The sequence below is a fragment of the Hemicordylus capensis genome, chromosome 3 (genome assembly GCF_027244095.1).
Source record: "Hemicordylus capensis ecotype Gifberg chromosome 3, rHemCap1.1.pri, whole genome shotgun sequence".
NCBI lineage: Eukaryota > Metazoa > Chordata > Lepidosauria > Squamata > Cordylidae > Hemicordylus > Hemicordylus capensis.
Genome location: NC_069659.1, coordinates 31,336,374 through 31,354,026, shown reverse-complemented (window position 1 = coordinate 31,354,026; position 17,653 = coordinate 31,336,374). Strand labels below are relative to the sequence as shown.

Sequence of the window (17,653 nt, the reverse complement as noted above, 5' to 3'; positions counted from 1 at the left end):
TCTCCGTTCAAACACCAGATCAGCTCCTCCTTTTAGCATCTTCTTAAAGTCCTAGCTAGCAACAGGCTTGGTTAATTAAGGCTGGGTTGCATACCTGTCACAAACACACACAGCAGCCAGGCAAAGGCAAACCACAGACCATATAATGCATTACTGAATTCACCTGAAGGACACAAATACTGAGATTGGGGTGGGGGAGGGTGGCTCAGATCACACACAGGCAGTAGCTATTTTCACAAATTACGTTCTATGCACATACAGTTTATATGTTCAGACATCTAAATGCATGTACATCATGTCTGAATAGGACTAGTATATTGTGCAGATCTACTCTAGGCAAGAGCCCTATTCAGACATGATGATGTACTTGTGCTCTGTAAACACGTACATGTTTTTGTGGGAATGGCTGTATCTGAATTAGTTTTTAAAGTGAACCGTACAGGTTCCTCAAATGCATGGAACAAACAGGAAGTATACTGCTATATCTCAGTTCAACTGAACATGTGAATAACTGTACCAGTATACAGTGTATACAGATTATACTAGTGTTGCAGATAACATGTGAATAAGGCTAGAGTGTAATCATTATTGCAAAAGCACTGGATCAGTGAGGACCACTCACTAGCAAAAAAAAAATACATTAACACAGTTGTAAGAAGCTCAAGCAAAGTTGTAGCTCAAGTTTGAGAGTACTGATAAATCCTGAACTCTAAAAATAATTTCATAAAGTAATTCTACACAGGGCAATCATGAAAAATGTTGAAAATGGAAAGACATATTTTTGAAACTACAGGTGGGATATAAAAAAGGAGAATATGAAAACATGACAGGCCAGTGCTAAAACATTTTACTCTCAATCATAGTTGAAAATGACTGTTGAATATAATGTACCAAGCAACTACATTTTAAAATTTTACTGTAATATGATTCATCTCAGAAACAATAGCTGGACCATTAAATATTAAGTTTTGTCATTTGTCATAGAACATACATGTATGGAATAAGCCAGTGCTACATCTTACATTAAGCTGAACTCCTGGTTTACTGAGAAGAGTGTTCCTTCTGTAAAATCTTTGGGTGAATTGACTTGAGGTTCGTATAACAAAACCTGACGTTTCAACTTTGGAAATGCTACAAGAGACTGTTGAGAAGAACAAGAGATAAAATAAAATGTCAGACTCAAGATTAAGACAAAGTTGTTCTATGTACTATTTATTAATGCAGAGAGGGTGGACTTTGTTTCAATCAGCAGTTAGTGATGAATGTTTCCTATTAGAGATGTGCACTAAGCAGTTCGGAGGTCTTTTTCTGAACCTCTGAACTGGTCCAGCATTTGAGCCCGTTCGGCTGCTGTGGGGATTACTTTTAAACAGCAGGGAGGGTGCTCTTATACACACACACTGCTGTGTTATCCCCACCGGTGCTGTGTCCCAAATCGCTGTGCAGGGCAGCAGCATACCCACACAAACACACCAGCCACTTCCGGTCCGATGCTGACCGGGGTGGCAAGAGGGTACGCTGCCACCCCACGCAGCAATTTGGGACACAGCGCTGGCGGGGGAAACGTATGTGTGTGTGTGTGTGTGTGTGTGTGTGTGTGTGTGTGTGTGTATGTGTGTGACAGCACCCTCCCTACTCCTTAAAAGTAACCCACCCCCCACCACCAAACCGGCCTAGCACCAGTTCGTGTACATCCCTATTTCTTATATGAGTGCTGGTACACACCTAAGTGCTGGTAAGAGGCTGAGCTATGAAAGTCTCCAATTTTATTCTCACCTCTGCTGTGAACTCAAGTAGCCTTAGGCAAGCCACTCCCTCTCCAATATGTGGATAATGATACTCACCTGATGTGGTAGTTAAGCATTATAAATGAAATTATTTGCAACCTCAAGTTTGAAGGAATATGTTCAAGAGAGGAGAGCTGGTCTTGTGGTAACAAGCATGACTTGTCCCCTTAGCTAAGCAGGGTCCACCCTGGTTGCATATGAATGGAAGACTATGTGTGAGGACTGTAAGATACTCCCCTCCAGGGATGGAGCCGCTCTGGGAAGAACATCTAGATTCCAAGTTCCCTCCCTGGCTTCTCCAAGATAGAGCTGAGAGAGGTTCCTGCCTGCAACCTTGGAGAAGCCGCTGCCAGTCTATGAAGACAGTATTACTGAGCTAGACAGACCAATGGTCTGACTCAATATATGGCAGCTCCCTATGTTCCTAACAGGAATCTGTTCCTGAATGTCACCCCTTTAAATACAGCAATAACCACTGCAATAATTTATCTGGTTATTGAGCACTATTTCAACCTTTTGTAATCAGAGCAATTTATTTTGAAGCAATGATTAATCCTCAATTTGATTTCTGGGGTAATTCTGTATCCCAAAATGCCAACAAGGTGTGGACATTTTTGGTTCTATAATGTTGTCTTTTTAGGACAGGGCTGTACAGCCTTGGCAGCTTGGGACTATAATTCCCATTATCCCTAGCCACAGTGGCTAATAGTCAGGAATGATGGGAGCTGTAGGCCAACACCCGCGGAAGGGCCGAAGTTGTGCAGCCCTGTTTTAAGACATTGTCACTGGCATCCCAGCACACAAAACCTGCACAGAACAGGTAAGTACAATATATGGTTTGGGCTTTGTGGATGAAAAACTGCTTGGGGTAAGTTTGTATCCAGGAAATGAATATGGAGTTGATTACCCAAAGTCCATTATCTCAATCCAATTTCTGCTTACAGGACTTGCTTTGTCTGGGCATGTTTGATCATATTTTGTTGTGGTCAGTGGACATTCAAAGTTTGTTCACACCAGTTCTGAAATGCTCAGAAGCAAACTGGCCACCTAAATCCAGCTTCTGCAGAATTTCTGTAAAATAACCAGCTTGCAGGATGCAAAGCTATCTCACCCATGCCTTCTTAGGTCCCCAAAGGCTGCATAATGCTCTGAGAAATATTTTCAGGTGGCACAAAGAGCTTCAGAAAGAAAGAGAGATCAGCACAAGTCATAACCCCCCCACCCCCAATATGAGCATCCATGTTGCTTTAGTCTGGGACACAGAGCACAGTATACACACTTTGTTAGTCTGAGTGTCAACCACCACCACTGTTTTCTACCTGGGCATGCAGGTGTGAAACAAATTTAACCCATGATAGCAATATTGTGGTAAGTTACCTCATTTATTCATTTAGTACATTTGTATTACCACTCTATACAAAAGAAAGTCCCTGGGCAGTTCACAATCTATACAGTGGCATTGTCAACAACTACTTTGTCAATAACTACTATCATTTCATAGACCCAACTGAAGGTTACACAAAGATATTCACAGTATTTTAGAAAGATGTTTATGAGAAATTAGATATTTAAATAAATATCTTGAGTGCCTCAAGAAGATTTTATGTGAAGAGCTTTACAGATGAATCTCAATGAAATAAGGCTCCATTACATTTTTTCATTCCTTATCCGTGATATCAGATTACCTAAAGCGAACAGAGTGTAAGTAAGAAGCACTGCATGGAGGAGTACATCCAGAGAATAAGTAGTCAGAAGTGGAACCTGAAGAAATTCCATATATAGAACTTGAAGAAATTAGACGAGCAGAAAAGAGATTTAGAACTGGAGCCAGAGTGAGTAAAGTAGACAACTTCTATGTATCTGCAAAGTCATTCACTTTTTCTTGGACGAATACCAAGAATTAGTATTTTCTTGAACATACATTAGTAATCATGACTGATTCTTCTCAGATCTTTTCTTGACTCCCCATTAACCATGTGCTCAATGTCACTTGACTTAAGTGAAGTTAAGGCTACTGCACAACAATCTCCAAGAACTTGTTCAGATAATTCAAGACCACCTGCCTCTCTCCACTCTTCATGTCATTTCAAAGATGATTCATTTTAATTTAAAAACAGAAAAGGATTAAAATTTATACAGTTGCCACCATGTTCCTATAACAAACATAGCTTTTTAAAAAGCTGTGGACATACCCATAAAGTTCTCCTAAGCTCGGCATCAGGGAGTTCTGTTGCCAGTTTTAGATTTTCAAAACTGATCTTCTCTCGGGGTCTTTGGTTCCATGCAAAAAGCACAGCCAACTGAAATGTTGTTACCTCCAAGTCGTACTGGCCAACTTCATTCTTAAAAGTTATCTGTTAAGGAAACCAATAATGGTTCATTAAGTGTACTTATATACAATCTTATTTCCAGTTCACTAAGACTAACTATATATGTTCAAATACATACAAAACAGAAGCAACTCCCACATGTATACATACAATTCCATTGGACATAAGGTGATGCCAATGAAGCTTCCTGCCACTATGGTTCTTTTTATAGAACTCTTCTACCTCAGGGATGAGATCTTCTAATTCCGTAGGCAGGGATACAAAAACTTTTTCAGAACTTCTGGACCAAGCCCCAGCATTTAAAATTTTTATATTCACAGAATCGGCTGTTTGAAAACAGACAATATTGAAACAGTGAATTAGAAATGTAAGTCACAACCAGACAGCAACAAGACAGGCTCCAGTCTAATTTCATGCTGGAGTTGTGGAAACAACTTCGCTTCATACAACATAAGAAAGTGAACATAAGGAAGTACCTGGTAAGGCCAGTTTATTGTTCTTATGCATTTCTTTGAAAGCCTGGTTCAAATCTTCTGATACTTTGATATCCTGAAACATTCTTGCCAGCTTATTTACATAGTCGGCTGGCATACCTACTTCCTACATAAAGAGACGGCAAATTAAACCTAGCCACTCGATGAACCTAAAAGTAACAGCTATATTACACAGTAGCCTCCCCGCAAAAGGTATAAATAGTTATACATACACACCCCATAGTACCATAATGGTATATTTTAGGAGCTACATAGGCCTAATAGATAAAGGAAGCCAGAAGATCCCAAGGGGATAAAAATAGCGTGTGCATTGTGCGTGCATGTGTGCACGCAAGAGAGAGAATGACAAAAACCATTTGTTACTCTGCTTAATTAACGCACGTATCTACAGTGGATATCAAGCTAGTATTTATATGCTCAGCAGTTTCTATATTTGGCAACACTCAATTACTCACTGCAAATCTAATGCATTAAGTCTGGTAACGTCAATTATGTGAGCTACACAGATCTATATACATCAGTAATAGTCAACTTTGCTGGAAGCTGGATTATTTCCTGACCAAGAAACTTTGGGATAGATCCCCCACCACTACCACCATCCCCATAATGTCACTTCATCTGGCTCTCAGAAGCTTGGCTAGAAAGAATGTGGCCCCTCAACCTCAAGGTTAGAATATTTTATTTATTACATTTCAAGGAATTCAGGATGGCAAGTAGCGGTGTGCCCGAACCGGTCCGGCGGCCATTCCAAAGAATGGCCGAACTGCCGGACCGGTCCGGCCCTGCCTGGTCCGGGTCCGGGTGGGGGGTATGCCTTTAAGGGCGGGAGGGCTTGCTTAGCCCTCCCGCCTCCTTGCCCCCGCCAGCGCCCGTATTTAACAGTATAGGGGCGCTGGAAACCAGCCGCCCCCCCCCCCCTGCCGCCGCCGCGGCGAAATAACCCCCAAAGCCAGCCAGCCAGCCCTCCCTCCCTCCCAGCTAGCTGCCCGCCCGCACACCCACCCACCTGCTCGCTCACCCGCTCACTGGATAAGAAACGAGAGGAGCTCCGGCACAGAGCTCCTCTTGTTCGGAAGGCCTCCTGCAGAATGGCGGCATGCGCGCGCCGCAAAGCACGCCGTTCTCCGGAGGCCCGGTCTACCTGCCAGGAAAGGGCCGGGTAGACCGGGCCTCCGATCGCTGAGTAGACCGGGCCTCCGATCGCCGGAGGCCCGGTCTACCCAGCGATCGGAGGCCCGGTCTACCCGCCGGGAAAGGGCCAGGTAGACCGGGCCTCCGATCGCTGAGTAGACCGGGCCTCCGATCGCCGGAGGCCCGGTCTACCCAGCGATCGGAGGCCCGGTCTACCCGCCGGGAAAGGGCCGGGTAGACCGGGCCTCCGATCGCTGGGTAGACCGGGCCTCCGGCGATCGGAGGCCCGGTCTACTCAGCGATCGGAGGCCCGGTCTACCCGGCCCTTTCCCGGCGGGTAGACCGGGCCTCCGGAGAACGGCGTGCTTTGCGGCGCGCGCGCAAGCCGCCATTCTGCAGGAGACCTTCCGAACGAGAGGAGCTCTGTGCCGGAGCTAAGCAAGCCCTCCCCGCCCTAAAAACAAGGCCCCCCTTCGGTGCCGGTCCGGACTTCTCCGGACCGTGCACATCACTAATGGCAAGCATCCCACTGTTCATGAAATGAGTGGTCAGACTGGGAGAGTGTCCCCATGACTTCTGCATCAGCACAGAGGCCTCCTGCGTGAGCTCATTTCCTGAAGGGAAGGGTACCTAGTAACTTCTTGGGACAGGGGGTGAAAGAGTGGCAGGGATTGGATGCAACCAGTGGGGCACTAGTTGGTCATGTTAGGTATAAAATGGGTGTCATACTATCATGGGAAGCATACATCTGAGGCCCATGGCTTATTCGTGTCATATTTGCTGTAGACATAGGCTCTTGATAATGAATCATTTTTAAAAATTAAGTATTTGGTATTGAAGAGTACACTTTTTAAAATGAAAAAAGGAAAAGCCAAGAGGACTTGATAGACTTACTCGCAGCCATTCCACCATGTTCTCTTCTATTTCACTGTCTGCTGATATATCTAATATAAGACGTCTTGTTAAATGAGCTTTGTGGTATCTCATGAAAACATCTTTGTTCTGTACATATTTAAGTACCAATAGCTGTTTTAAAAAAAAACATTGAACAAGTTTCAGAGCTTGCTGCTACGATCTACTGTAACTGCACAGCAGATTAGAGGCAGGAAGTGGTAAGCTCATGCTCCCAAGTGCATTTTGCTGGGAGCTCTCGGAAACTACTGCACATATCAACATTTCCCTTGTCTAGCTATCACAGAGGAACAACACACTATTTTAATAAAGCACCATTTCCCTTTTATTCCAAGATTTTTTGCATCTTCCAATTTTGATCACAGCTTTATCGGCTACAGCAAATGATCACAATAATATACAGATGTTCATGCACAATATATACGTTTAAACTTTCTAACTCAATCATGACTGTCTTTCTCCCAATTCCAAATACATGGGACTACATGGAATTATTCATTAGTGATGGGAAGAGCCTTGGTCAGCCCTGGTGGATTCACAAGTAATGGTGGCAAGTAAGGAAGAGTCACTAGTTCCCACCCGGTGCATCATTTGGGGACTGCCATGGTTTCTTGTCATAAAAAGTCAGAAATGTCAGATGGGGAATGTCAGTGGACCACTCAGATCAACATCTGTAACCAACATTTGAAGTTGGCTTGACAATGTCGGGCTAAGGTAGGTCACTGACATTCTCCACTCAACATTGCTGGGTTCACACAAGGAAATGGCAGTTGGAATATGTGCCTGGTGGAAGAATCAGCAGCTCTTCCTTACTCACTGGCTGCCATTACCTGCTCAACAGCTGAAATCTAGCCGACAGGTGAATGCCCTTAAATCAAGGGGTGGGGAGGACACACCGTATTTTGCACAACAGCAAGTTAAACTATCTGCAGTCAAGTTTTGCCTGCTGGTGTCAATATCCCCCAGTCAGTAACCAGATTAACAACTGACCCAGTCTAATACTAAACTGTATGATAAGTGCTCTCCACACCTTTCTGTTAATGTAGTGTTGTCATTAACAAAGTACTGATGTGGTGTGTTGAGAGCAAGGAGGAAGAGAATCATTTAAGTAACCACAACCACCCATTTTTTTGTTTTACTCTCAAAAGAAAAGCCAAATATAGCATGAGAACATACTACTTCTTTAAGCTTTGCTTCAATTTCTTCAGAGGTTAGCTTTTTGCTTAGCGGTGTTTTTCTTAACAACATATCACAATAATTAGCAAGTAGCTCCGGGCACTTGGATTCTGGCTGCGTTTTCAATCCAACCCTAATGAACATGAGAAATAGTAGTCACAAGATTATACAGAGCAACCTCTCATGCTAGATTTCACACCAGTATATCAACTCAGGCTATTAATAAAGCATTATTAATATTTTATTAATAGCCCGAATCCCTAATAAATCCCTCAATAAAAGAGCAAACATTTCACACTTCGAGTTCCATTTGCCCTTTTTTCCTCTCCCAAAGAGCCACTAGTTCTCTCATAATGTAACTTGAATGGCAAACAGTAGTTTGCACAAGACACATTAGCAGAAAAAATGATACCCAGGCAGGTAACAGAAAGTCAGTGCAGTGTGTAAGAGAGATGAATGCCTGTGCAAGGAATGGGAGTTCAAAAGAGAATTATCAAGACAACCAGTTCTTCCAAACTGATGTGGCATTTCAACTAGTTTTCCAGCCATTTGATGCATACTTGGCATCTGACTGTGAAAGTAATTGACTGAAGTGGGATCCCAACAAGAGTTCAGTGTGTGATTCTGCCAGGCCATGCAACCTTAGAATATGGATCCTTGTCACTGGCTTTACTGGTACTGGCTTCTGAGTGCTTGGGTTAAGCCAGAAGCAAAATGGCATTCTATATTGTTCTGTCTTAGCTGCTTTTCACTACACTTTAACCATGTTTTAGGCAGGAGTTCTCAACCCTTTTGTAACAAGTACACCCCTTCTGTCACAAACCTTCAACTCAGATACCAAAGAGAAAGAGTGTTAGCACATATGTACACACACAACTTTAAATGTTACAGTTATGAGACAGGCTACTGGCTTATATCAAAACAAAGTTATTCATGAGTCCTCCCACTGAAATCAACAGGGCACATAAGCTTGACCTATTAATTTCAATAAGGCTGTTTGAGTAACTTATGGTGGATATGAACCAGTGACTAGAGTACCCTGTCTCATAACTATAACATTTAAGAGCATGTGAGTGTACACAACACCACAAGTGCGTTCCAGTTAGGGAGATAGTCTATTCTAGTCACTGGCTAATACCCACACCAAGTTCCTCATAAGCAATATTACTGAAATTAATGGGACAAGTTAATTTCAATGAGAGTACTCCGTGCTAATTTTCTGAACTCCGAGTTCCAGCACGTAGCCAATCGGGGGCAGAGGAGGAGTGTCTTCACCTCCTCTTCCTCTCCTGCAGCAAACACAATGGTTTTCAGCTGGCATCCTTTGATGGGAAACAAACAGGGCAGCTGCGGTGTGGGGAGGCAGGAAGGCTCCGAAGAGCCCTACAACTAGTACCCATTCTTGGGAATCCCTGCTTTAGAGGATTTAAATATACTTCACATATACTGTAATCTCTCAGGAATGTTTTGGTGCAAAATCTACCTTTTGCTTTTGGGGTGGCTCAGATTAAACAGCAAATTTTTAAAAATTCTTTACAAGAGTTAATTATTAATTAAACCCTGCTAACTAGGCAAAGAGGCTTCTTTTAAAGTGGTGGCTCTGACATTTAGCATGGAGAGAGTAACTGGCCCTATTCAATCCCAGTACAGCATCCCTCCAGCAGGTACTGCTGGTGTTCACCCTGTGGTTATTGTTTTTTTAGACTCTAAACTCATTTGGTCAAGGAACCACCTTATATTTAAAATATAAACTACTTTAAGAACTGTTTTTGTTTAAAAGCAGTATATAAGTAATACAAAATAAAATAGTAACAAAAATGTAATGAACTTTCCCAATCAATTCAACTAGGTTCAATTAATAGTGAAATTACTTACCCTTTTTGTTTCAATGGTAATTCAAGTTTAAATATTGTAGCATCATTAACAACTGCTTTATATGCCTAAAATAAAAATGAAACCATTAATTCAACTATGTTAACACTAAGTGAAATTTTACACAACAATCTAGTAGGACTGTGCGCACCAGAAATATAGGAATTCCACTTTGGAATTTCACCCACCACCACCACTGCCAGGAGGCATCTGTTTGCGAGGCAACTTTCCCAGGTTGGGGTGGTGGTGGTGGGTGTCCTTTAAAAGCCATCGCAACACTGATGCAGAGAAAGCTCGGCAGATGTGGCGAATCTCGGGAGCATCGGGGACAGGCAGGAAGTGACACAGGAGAGGCTGGGCACACATGCAGGACAGCTAGGAAGTGCATGGATGCCTGGGGGATATAGTTCCTCCTGGAAGGCTCCTCCTATAGGAGAAACTCTGCAAGGAACTACATCCCACAGGGATCCATGCGCTTCTCAGCTGCCCCACAAGTCTGCCTTACCTCCCCAGTGTCACTCCCTACCCAATCCCAGGATGCTCCTGAGATTTGCCACAATCACTCAGCTTTCAGATTTGCCACAATCACTCAGCCTGTGTCTGTGTCTGCGACACTCATCCACATCCATACCCCTATCTGGGGCAGCTGCCCCACAAATGGCTGCCTCCTCATGGTTGGGGTGGGTGGGAATTCAAAATGGAATTCTGATACTTCCAATGCACACAGACTTACAATTTAACATTCCTAACTCTCTATTTTCAAAGGCATGGTTTAGACATCATGCTGGGTCAATTTTCAAATCACAGTTCAGATGTCATAGTAAATCACAGTTGTCACTAACCAGGAAAGGAGTGGCGGAATTTGCACATATAGGAGGAGGAGCGTGCAAGCCCACATGACACTCCCAAACCATAGTTTGGCTATTGGCCTAATAGGATGTCTGAACCAGCAAACTGCTAGTATAATTTTTTGTTAATTTAGAAACCTAACAGTAAAGCTGTATGATAGGAATTTCATACCTTTTGCTGATATTCTACATTCTTTTATAGAACTCCTAATCTCTGGCCCTTTCATTCACTAATGTTCTGCATTTACTGGAGAAGTAGCCAACTGAGATAATGGGGCTCTTCATTTTCAGTGCACTTGCTGAAATACCTTGTTGAATCAGGCATATACAGCAGTGGCTGTCACTATACAAACTACATAGTATAACTATAAATCTATGATTAGATTAAAGCCTAGCTATTAACCTCACTATATACAACTCTGAAATATCTTGGGTATAATGGCTGACATCCTAACAAAATTAGGAAGCCCCACTGAAATTAATAGGACAGGTTAGTCAATGGGACTTCCATCAAGTAATTTAGTCAGGGTGTCAGCCATTATAATTTTTCTTTATATTATGCTAATTCCATATATAAACAATATCTTTTTATTTATTTACTTAAATAACATATTTGCATACCACCCAAAACTTATGTCTCTGGGCGGTTTACAATTACAATCATTTAGAACATAAATTAAACAATTCAAATCATTTAAACATTAAAATCATTTAAAACCAACATTAAAAATTAAAATCATAAATCTAATTAAAAGCCTGGGTGAATAAGTGTGTCTTCAGTTCCTTTTAAAAAGTTGCCAGAGATGGGGAGGCTCTTATTTCAACAGGGAGTGCATTCCAAAGTCCAGGAGCAACAATAGAGAAGGCCCATTCCCGAGTAGCCACCAAATGAGTTGGTGGCAACCGCAGACGGACCTCTCCAGATGACCTTAACAGGCGGTGGGGCTCATGGTGAAGAAGGCTTTCTATATATTGTTTAGAGTATTATGCTGCTGCTCTGCATTATAGTTTCATTGTGTAGGCTTTTAAAAAACTTTAGATTTCTATTTTTAGATTCCAATTTAATATTTTATTATGTAACAGTTTTATATGTTTTAAATGTTTTGTAAACCACCTTGGGATTGTCTTAATGAAAGGTGGTTTTAAAATTTAACAAAAAGACAATATTTTTTTAACAGTCAAAAACATCAGCTTAGATGCAAAGGGCTCTTCTACTAGAAGAAAGATCATGGAAGGGCTATTATTGACCCAGTGCAGGGCTGCACAACTTCGGCCCTCCAGCTGTTGTTGGACTACAACTCCCATTATCCCCAGCAATGGTGGCCAATAGCCAGGGATGATGCGAGTTTTAGTCCAACAACAGCTGGACTAGAACTGTGAAGCTGTGCAGCCCTGACCTAGTGGAAGAGTATTATGTGATGAAAGTGACCCTCAAATCCAGAGAACTTCTTTTGTTTGTGCAAACTCTTGTGCAAGACTCCAAACAAGCTCTTTTAAAGAATTTTTAATAGCCCATTAAAATTTGTATGATACAACCTGTATTTTTCTTTTCACCACATTTCTTGTACAGTCATTCCTCGCCAAGTGTGGGTTTCCCAATCGCAGTTTTGAGTATCAGTGACCAAGAAATTGTAGCAAGTCTCGCCAACCGCAACCTGTGTACCTGTGGTTTGGCGAGATTTTCCCACAATTTGGGTGTTGTTTTTTATGATTTCTGGGGGTCCCTTTCACACCTCTTACTGACTCCTGGTGATTTGGGGTATTTTTCAAAAAAAATTTACTGTATTTTCCAGACTTTTTGCAACCACGATTCACCTAAGCCCATTTGCCATTGATTTCAATGGCTTGTCAATCATGAATATGCCAACTGCAAAGTTTTCCCAGAACGGAACCCTCGCAGTTGGCGAGGGATGATTACAGTAACACAACCCTAATATACTATACTGTGGTGCTGCACTTGAAGTATTCTGCTAGCACGTGCACAACAGTTCACAAAACAGTACTGATATTTTCACATTTTACTCATGGTTCTTTAATCCAAGCTGCAGTATTCTTAATTCTTTATATCAAGAATGGAAGTGAAAGCAAAGTCAAAATTTTATATCAATACCTTATCTCTGGCAGTAAGAAATCTGGGATCATCTTGAAAAGCTTCTTTAACCAGCTTGCTAAATCGATTAAATAGTGTGAGCAATTGTTCTACATATTTTTCAGAATCCTAAAAATTGAAGAAGCAAAGCAAAAAAAAAATAAAAAGCCAAATCTGTGTGGATAAAAAAATTTAAAAACCAAATCTGTGCAGATAGTTCACCAGGACCCTTGTGAACCATGTTGATTTTCTATGAATTACTTATTCTAATGCTTTTAAGTATAACATACAGCTGCAATGAAGGTTACAAAGCTAACAACTGATACTGGTTGACATCCAGACTACCCTGCACCAATTAACCAGAGTTTTCTGTGGGCCGAGGGGAGTGGGTTGTGATTTTTTTATTATCCCCTCTTTCCGTTGCAGGCACCTGTATCTCCCAAAACAATGTCCCTGATGAAAAAACTTGATTCACCAGCAGCGTTAGTGTAGATGTCAAGACACTATATATATTTTTAAGCCGATTGACCAATTTTAACTGGAAGACATTTATTACTTTGAATTATATCCCTCTTTCATCAAAAAAGGCATTTAAAGAATCTTTATTCTAGTTTGATAGAAGGGCTTTGGGCACAGGAATGGTCCATTAAGTTACAAGAAGAGTTGCAATCACTCATTGTGGCCTGGTGGAGAAGTAACACTGGCTTTCAGCAAACTTGTTTGCAGGAATCAGACTCAGGAATACACGTTTGCATGCACACCAACACAAATTCCCTCCTTTTCTTTGTGAAGCATGGTTAAGTATTACATCTTCACTGACACTAACCACAGTTAACATTAACCATGCTTTGCAAGTGGCTTTATACTCAAGATGGGAAGCTTGGGTTAACGTCAATGGACAGCAAAGTTAAAAGCTGCTTAATTGTGTCAGCATTTTAATCTATCCATTGTTATACCAGGTGCTCCCACTGAAACTGCTCCCTCTGCAGAGGTTCTAGTTCATGAGGAGGCAGAGGCCACTCTCTTACAAGTAACAATTTATCTCAGTTGCTTGCAGTTCTTGCTGCCACAAGGAAAGCCAATTTCATCCCGAATAGCACCCTAAATGCTAGCTTTGGATGCAAACAGGAAGAAAAAACTACTAGGTTTATCAATTCAGATGCAGGAAGTCTATGCAGCTTGCATGGTAGTGGATCCTTTAAAATTCTCAAAGTCTCAAGGACTTGACTTCATGTCAATCCCATGGATTATTCTTAAACCAAGTGTTAACTAATTAAGGCCTAATTCCATTACATTTTTATAATCCTAATAATTTTAATGGTAACATTTTCCTACAACAACATTTATTTTAACATTTGTTTTTGTGTATTTTTGACTTAGTTTTGAAATTTTGATACTTTTGGAAAGATCTCTTTAAGAAGGAGATAAAGGTATGAAATACCCACTTACAGTAGTAATAGTTTCAGCAGCTGCTACCATATCTGCTAATCCCGCACTAACAATATGTTCTTCCAAGTCTTTTAACATAGGCTCTATTCCATTAGGAACTTTATCCATCAACGAAAACATTAAATGCAACTCTGAAGATACAAAAGATTGAAGAAGTGGTCAGTACATAGGTAGCAATGAATTTGGGAGCTTTATATTACACTGTAGGTATTCAGCTAATGGCAATGCTCTCACTACTGCAAAACATACTCTACTCCACAAATTACTCTAAAATTCTACGAACATTAATTTGATGTGTCCATAGGCCTGTTCAGACATTAATGTTAACCTTTTACAAGCTGGGAACTGGCCTTGCAGATGTATGGTCCCCTTGAACAATCCCCCCTCCCACCATTTTCCAGCATTAGCCATGGTTTATGTTGCTGCGCATGTCACATGAAGCTATGAATGACTCCAGAATGGGGAAAGAGAACATTGCTCTGGAGAGAAAAGGAAAGAGGCATGCATCCTCAAGGCTGGCCCCTTATTTTCAAACTCTGGTCAGCATGGAACCTGCATTATATCTACATTGGCCTAACATAAGGCAGACATTCACTGAGTCACCTGGGGACGACGCAGAGGGACCATCACTGCTTAAAATAGCCATAAAATATTTAATGTCTTTTCTACAAGCTTAGTATTGGAGAGAGATAAAACAATGGAGAAGAAGTGGCTTTATGCACACATCTTTACTCCCATCACACCGCACCCCGTATTATCAATTGCATCCCAGCATATTGCTCTGCTTATAGAAGCCCCTTCTGTTTATAGAGTGGTACATTAGGAACTAATCCTATGCAGTGAAATTCACTGTGATATCCAAGGTTCAGTGATCAATTTCTCTATAGCTGAAAATTCCCATAAAGCCTCATTCCCCTTGAGAGGGGAAAGTTACACTTGTACAAGGTTTGGTATCTTGCTATATTCAGCTTTGGACAAGTGCCAAACAAGTACTGTCAGAACATGCAGCCAGATATAGTTTTAAGGTCAAATGCCTTTTGAATTCCCAAGCCTTAGAGCAGGAGTTTACATGCTGAAAGCTGGAAATCCTCACCTGAATTAATAGAAAACTCTTCAAAATAAGTAGCTTTTCTTCTCTATGTACATTATATAATGCTCTCATGTACTAAAATGTTAGGACACATTTGTCTGCTTTCTCCAATTTGTTCATTCCAGATGCCATACGTGTATCATAGTTAACAGTCAAACTGTTTTTTAAAAACTTGACATCCCTTGCCTTCAACAGAAGCCTTTTGCCAAAAAGGTGCCTAAAAACAGCATTCTTCGAGCAGAAAGGTATGCTTTATTGTTTACTGAAATTTCAGAATGGCAAGGGTTATGTAAATCTGAAAGACTCTTATGGCTGATTAAACACAGAGAAAAGCATGCACCAGTATAATAAGGTACGGAGGCAGAAGCACTTCCAGCAACTGGATTAACACTCATTCAAAAACATCAAAGCAATCTAGTCCAAGTGCTACACTGAGTGAACATAATAAAAGTGAAATTGAGAGCCAGTGAGGTGTAGTGATTTACGGAATTGGACCAAGATTCAATGCCCCATCCAACCATGGAGAGCACTGGTTGACCTATGGCTAGTCACACTTTCTCTCTCTTGGACTAGCCTTGTGAAGATAATGTGAAGTGGGAGAAATAAATGCTGTACAGCACCCTGAATTCCTTGGAGGAAAAGAAACATTTAATAAATACATTTTTAAAGCTTATTAAAGTATTTTGTCGTAGGGCAGCAAGCAGCTTTTTACTGGTAATACATCAACTTCTGTTTTTTATGTGCCCCTTTTATAAGCAGTACTATGCCTCAAATGCATTATTACCGTGTCCATGTCAATCTAATGGGGCAAAATTATTTTTAGCTTCACTTACTTTCTGTTTCATTTCGTTTGATCATGCCTTGGCATTCAGCTAAAATTGTCTCTTTAAAAGATGTCACCAGAGCATTCACACAGCATTCCATAAGCTGAAAGCAGTAAGAGAATGTATTAGTATATTAGGACAGTTCTGCTTTACAAACTCATTGTTTATACAATTAACTTCTCCACATGGGTCTGCAAAATGCTGAATACATCAAGAATGCATCCTTTCCTAACCAGATAGAAAGATACCTCCAGCATGAAACCAGTTTAGGGCATACCCTTTATACCAGATGTAATTATGCCTACACATTTTTACTATGTGATTAATGTAAGATCATACAAATTGCTATGTCCAATCCTGTGTGTGTATAACTCAAAAGGTAAGCCTCACATATTTCAAAGGGAAATTCTTCTAAGTAAATATGGATTGCTGTTAGTGTCTGAAATCTACAGCTAATACAATTAATAGCATGTCTCTATGGTAGGTATGAATACACTGCATGGAACAGTATGCAATGCATAAACAGTCTAATCTGTTCTAGTCTCAAATCTGCAAGGCAATATTACCTACTCTAATGAGCTGGGGGAAACTTACACAACTACACAGTAAGGTCTAGAACCCAGATCTCTAGGCTGAAAAACCAAATCTTTCATTATAGGAGTATTACATTGCAGCTTTTGGTTCAAGTGAGAACTACTTTTAAAATCCTTGAAGCGCACTTAAATATATGTGATTGTTTACATGCCTTCAACAAAGACTTTGCATTGTCTCCTCAATATAGCATGAACTAGCTGATCCCGCACAGAACATCTGTGCGGCAGTACACTCCCCCCACCTTCTGCCCTACTCCCCTCCCCCAAGCCTTCTGCCCCAATCCCTCCCCACAAGCCTTCTGCCCCAGCTTACTCCCTCCTCCATTTCCCCCTCTTTCTCTCTCTCATTTGTGCTCCGCTCCCTGCCACTTTTTAGCCTGCTTGTGTTTTCCCCGGTGGCTGTTGCTGCCTCCTCCTTCCTCCAGTCCCTGGTGTCGGGTGACCAAGCGTTCAGCCGGCTCCTTCCTGCACAGCCTTCTCTCAAGCAGCCTTCTCTCAAGCGACCGTCTTCCAAAGCGTCTCTGCCCAGCCAGGCTCCACCACTTTCTCTCCCCGCAGCTCCCCCCACCCCTTCTGCCCCAGTCCATTCAGTTATCCTCTCCACTTGCCCACTTTTCTTCCTTTCCTCCCCAAGCAGCCACTTCCCTACGCAGCCAACTGCTGCCTAGCCAATCCAGCGCCTCCACCGCCCAGCCAATCCACTGGGTTGCAGGGACGCATCCCCACAGAGGCATGTCTATGAGAATTAATATAATAGATTACTGCTTAAAAGGAGGCAGAATTATGGATGCATTTTGAGCATCCGAGAAGTTATTCCAGTAAATGTAAAAAATCTAATTCAAGGGAGCAGAGCTCAATACTATACAGCCACATGTCAAACTAGTTAATCTAGTTTCTATTTCTTAGCCTAGTGATCAAGTGCCATGTGCATGCTGGCGCCACACGCATATGGATACGCAGCATGCATGCCACCCCAGCAGAAGGCTGCATGGGGCAGCAGAGAGCAAGTAATGACCTGCTCTCCTCTTTCTTAAAGCTCCTGCTCACTGCAGTGCCCG

General features: G+C 41.7%; 1 protein-coding gene and 1 long non-coding RNA gene across 4 annotated transcripts in view; one reads left to right on the top strand and one right to left on the bottom strand.

The window, feature by feature from the left end:
- LOC128351442 (uncharacterized) overlaps window positions 1-13,483 on the top strand; it is a 36,182-nt gene extending 22,699 nt beyond the window's left edge. Inside the window, exons 3-6 of the long non-coding RNA XR_008319776.1 lie at window positions 985-1,092; window positions 3,468-3,619; window positions 4,438-4,596; window positions 13,066-13,483. This is a non-coding gene — a long non-coding RNA (uncharacterized LOC128351442). The remainder of the gene's footprint in view (window positions 1-984; window positions 1,093-3,467; window positions 3,620-4,437; window positions 4,597-13,065) is intronic.
- CUL5 (cullin 5) overlaps window positions 1-17,653 on the bottom strand; it is a 58,934-nt gene that overhangs the window by 14,025 nt on the left and 27,256 nt on the right. For all 3 annotated transcript variants that reach the window (XR_008319772.1, XM_053310975.1, XM_053310976.1), the window contains exons 8-17: window positions 16,012-16,105; window positions 14,089-14,219; window positions 12,661-12,768; window positions 9,706-9,770; window positions 7,831-7,963; window positions 6,637-6,768; window positions 4,594-4,717; window positions 4,268-4,443; window positions 3,980-4,141; window positions 1,023-1,141 (exon numbers count right to left, since the gene is read on the bottom strand). Coding sequence is in view for 2 of the 3 variants with exons in the window: in XM_053310975.1 (XP_053166950.1) it covers window positions 1,023-1,141; window positions 3,980-4,141; window positions 4,268-4,443; window positions 4,594-4,717; window positions 6,637-6,768; window positions 7,831-7,963; window positions 9,706-9,770; window positions 12,661-12,768; window positions 14,089-14,219; window positions 16,012-16,105 (1,244 nt within the window). In the remaining variant the exon portion in view is untranslated. The remainder of the gene's footprint in view (window positions 1-1,022; window positions 1,142-3,979; window positions 4,142-4,267; window positions 4,444-4,593; window positions 4,718-6,636; window positions 6,769-7,830; window positions 7,964-9,705; window positions 9,771-12,660; window positions 12,769-14,088; window positions 14,220-16,011; window positions 16,106-17,653) is intronic.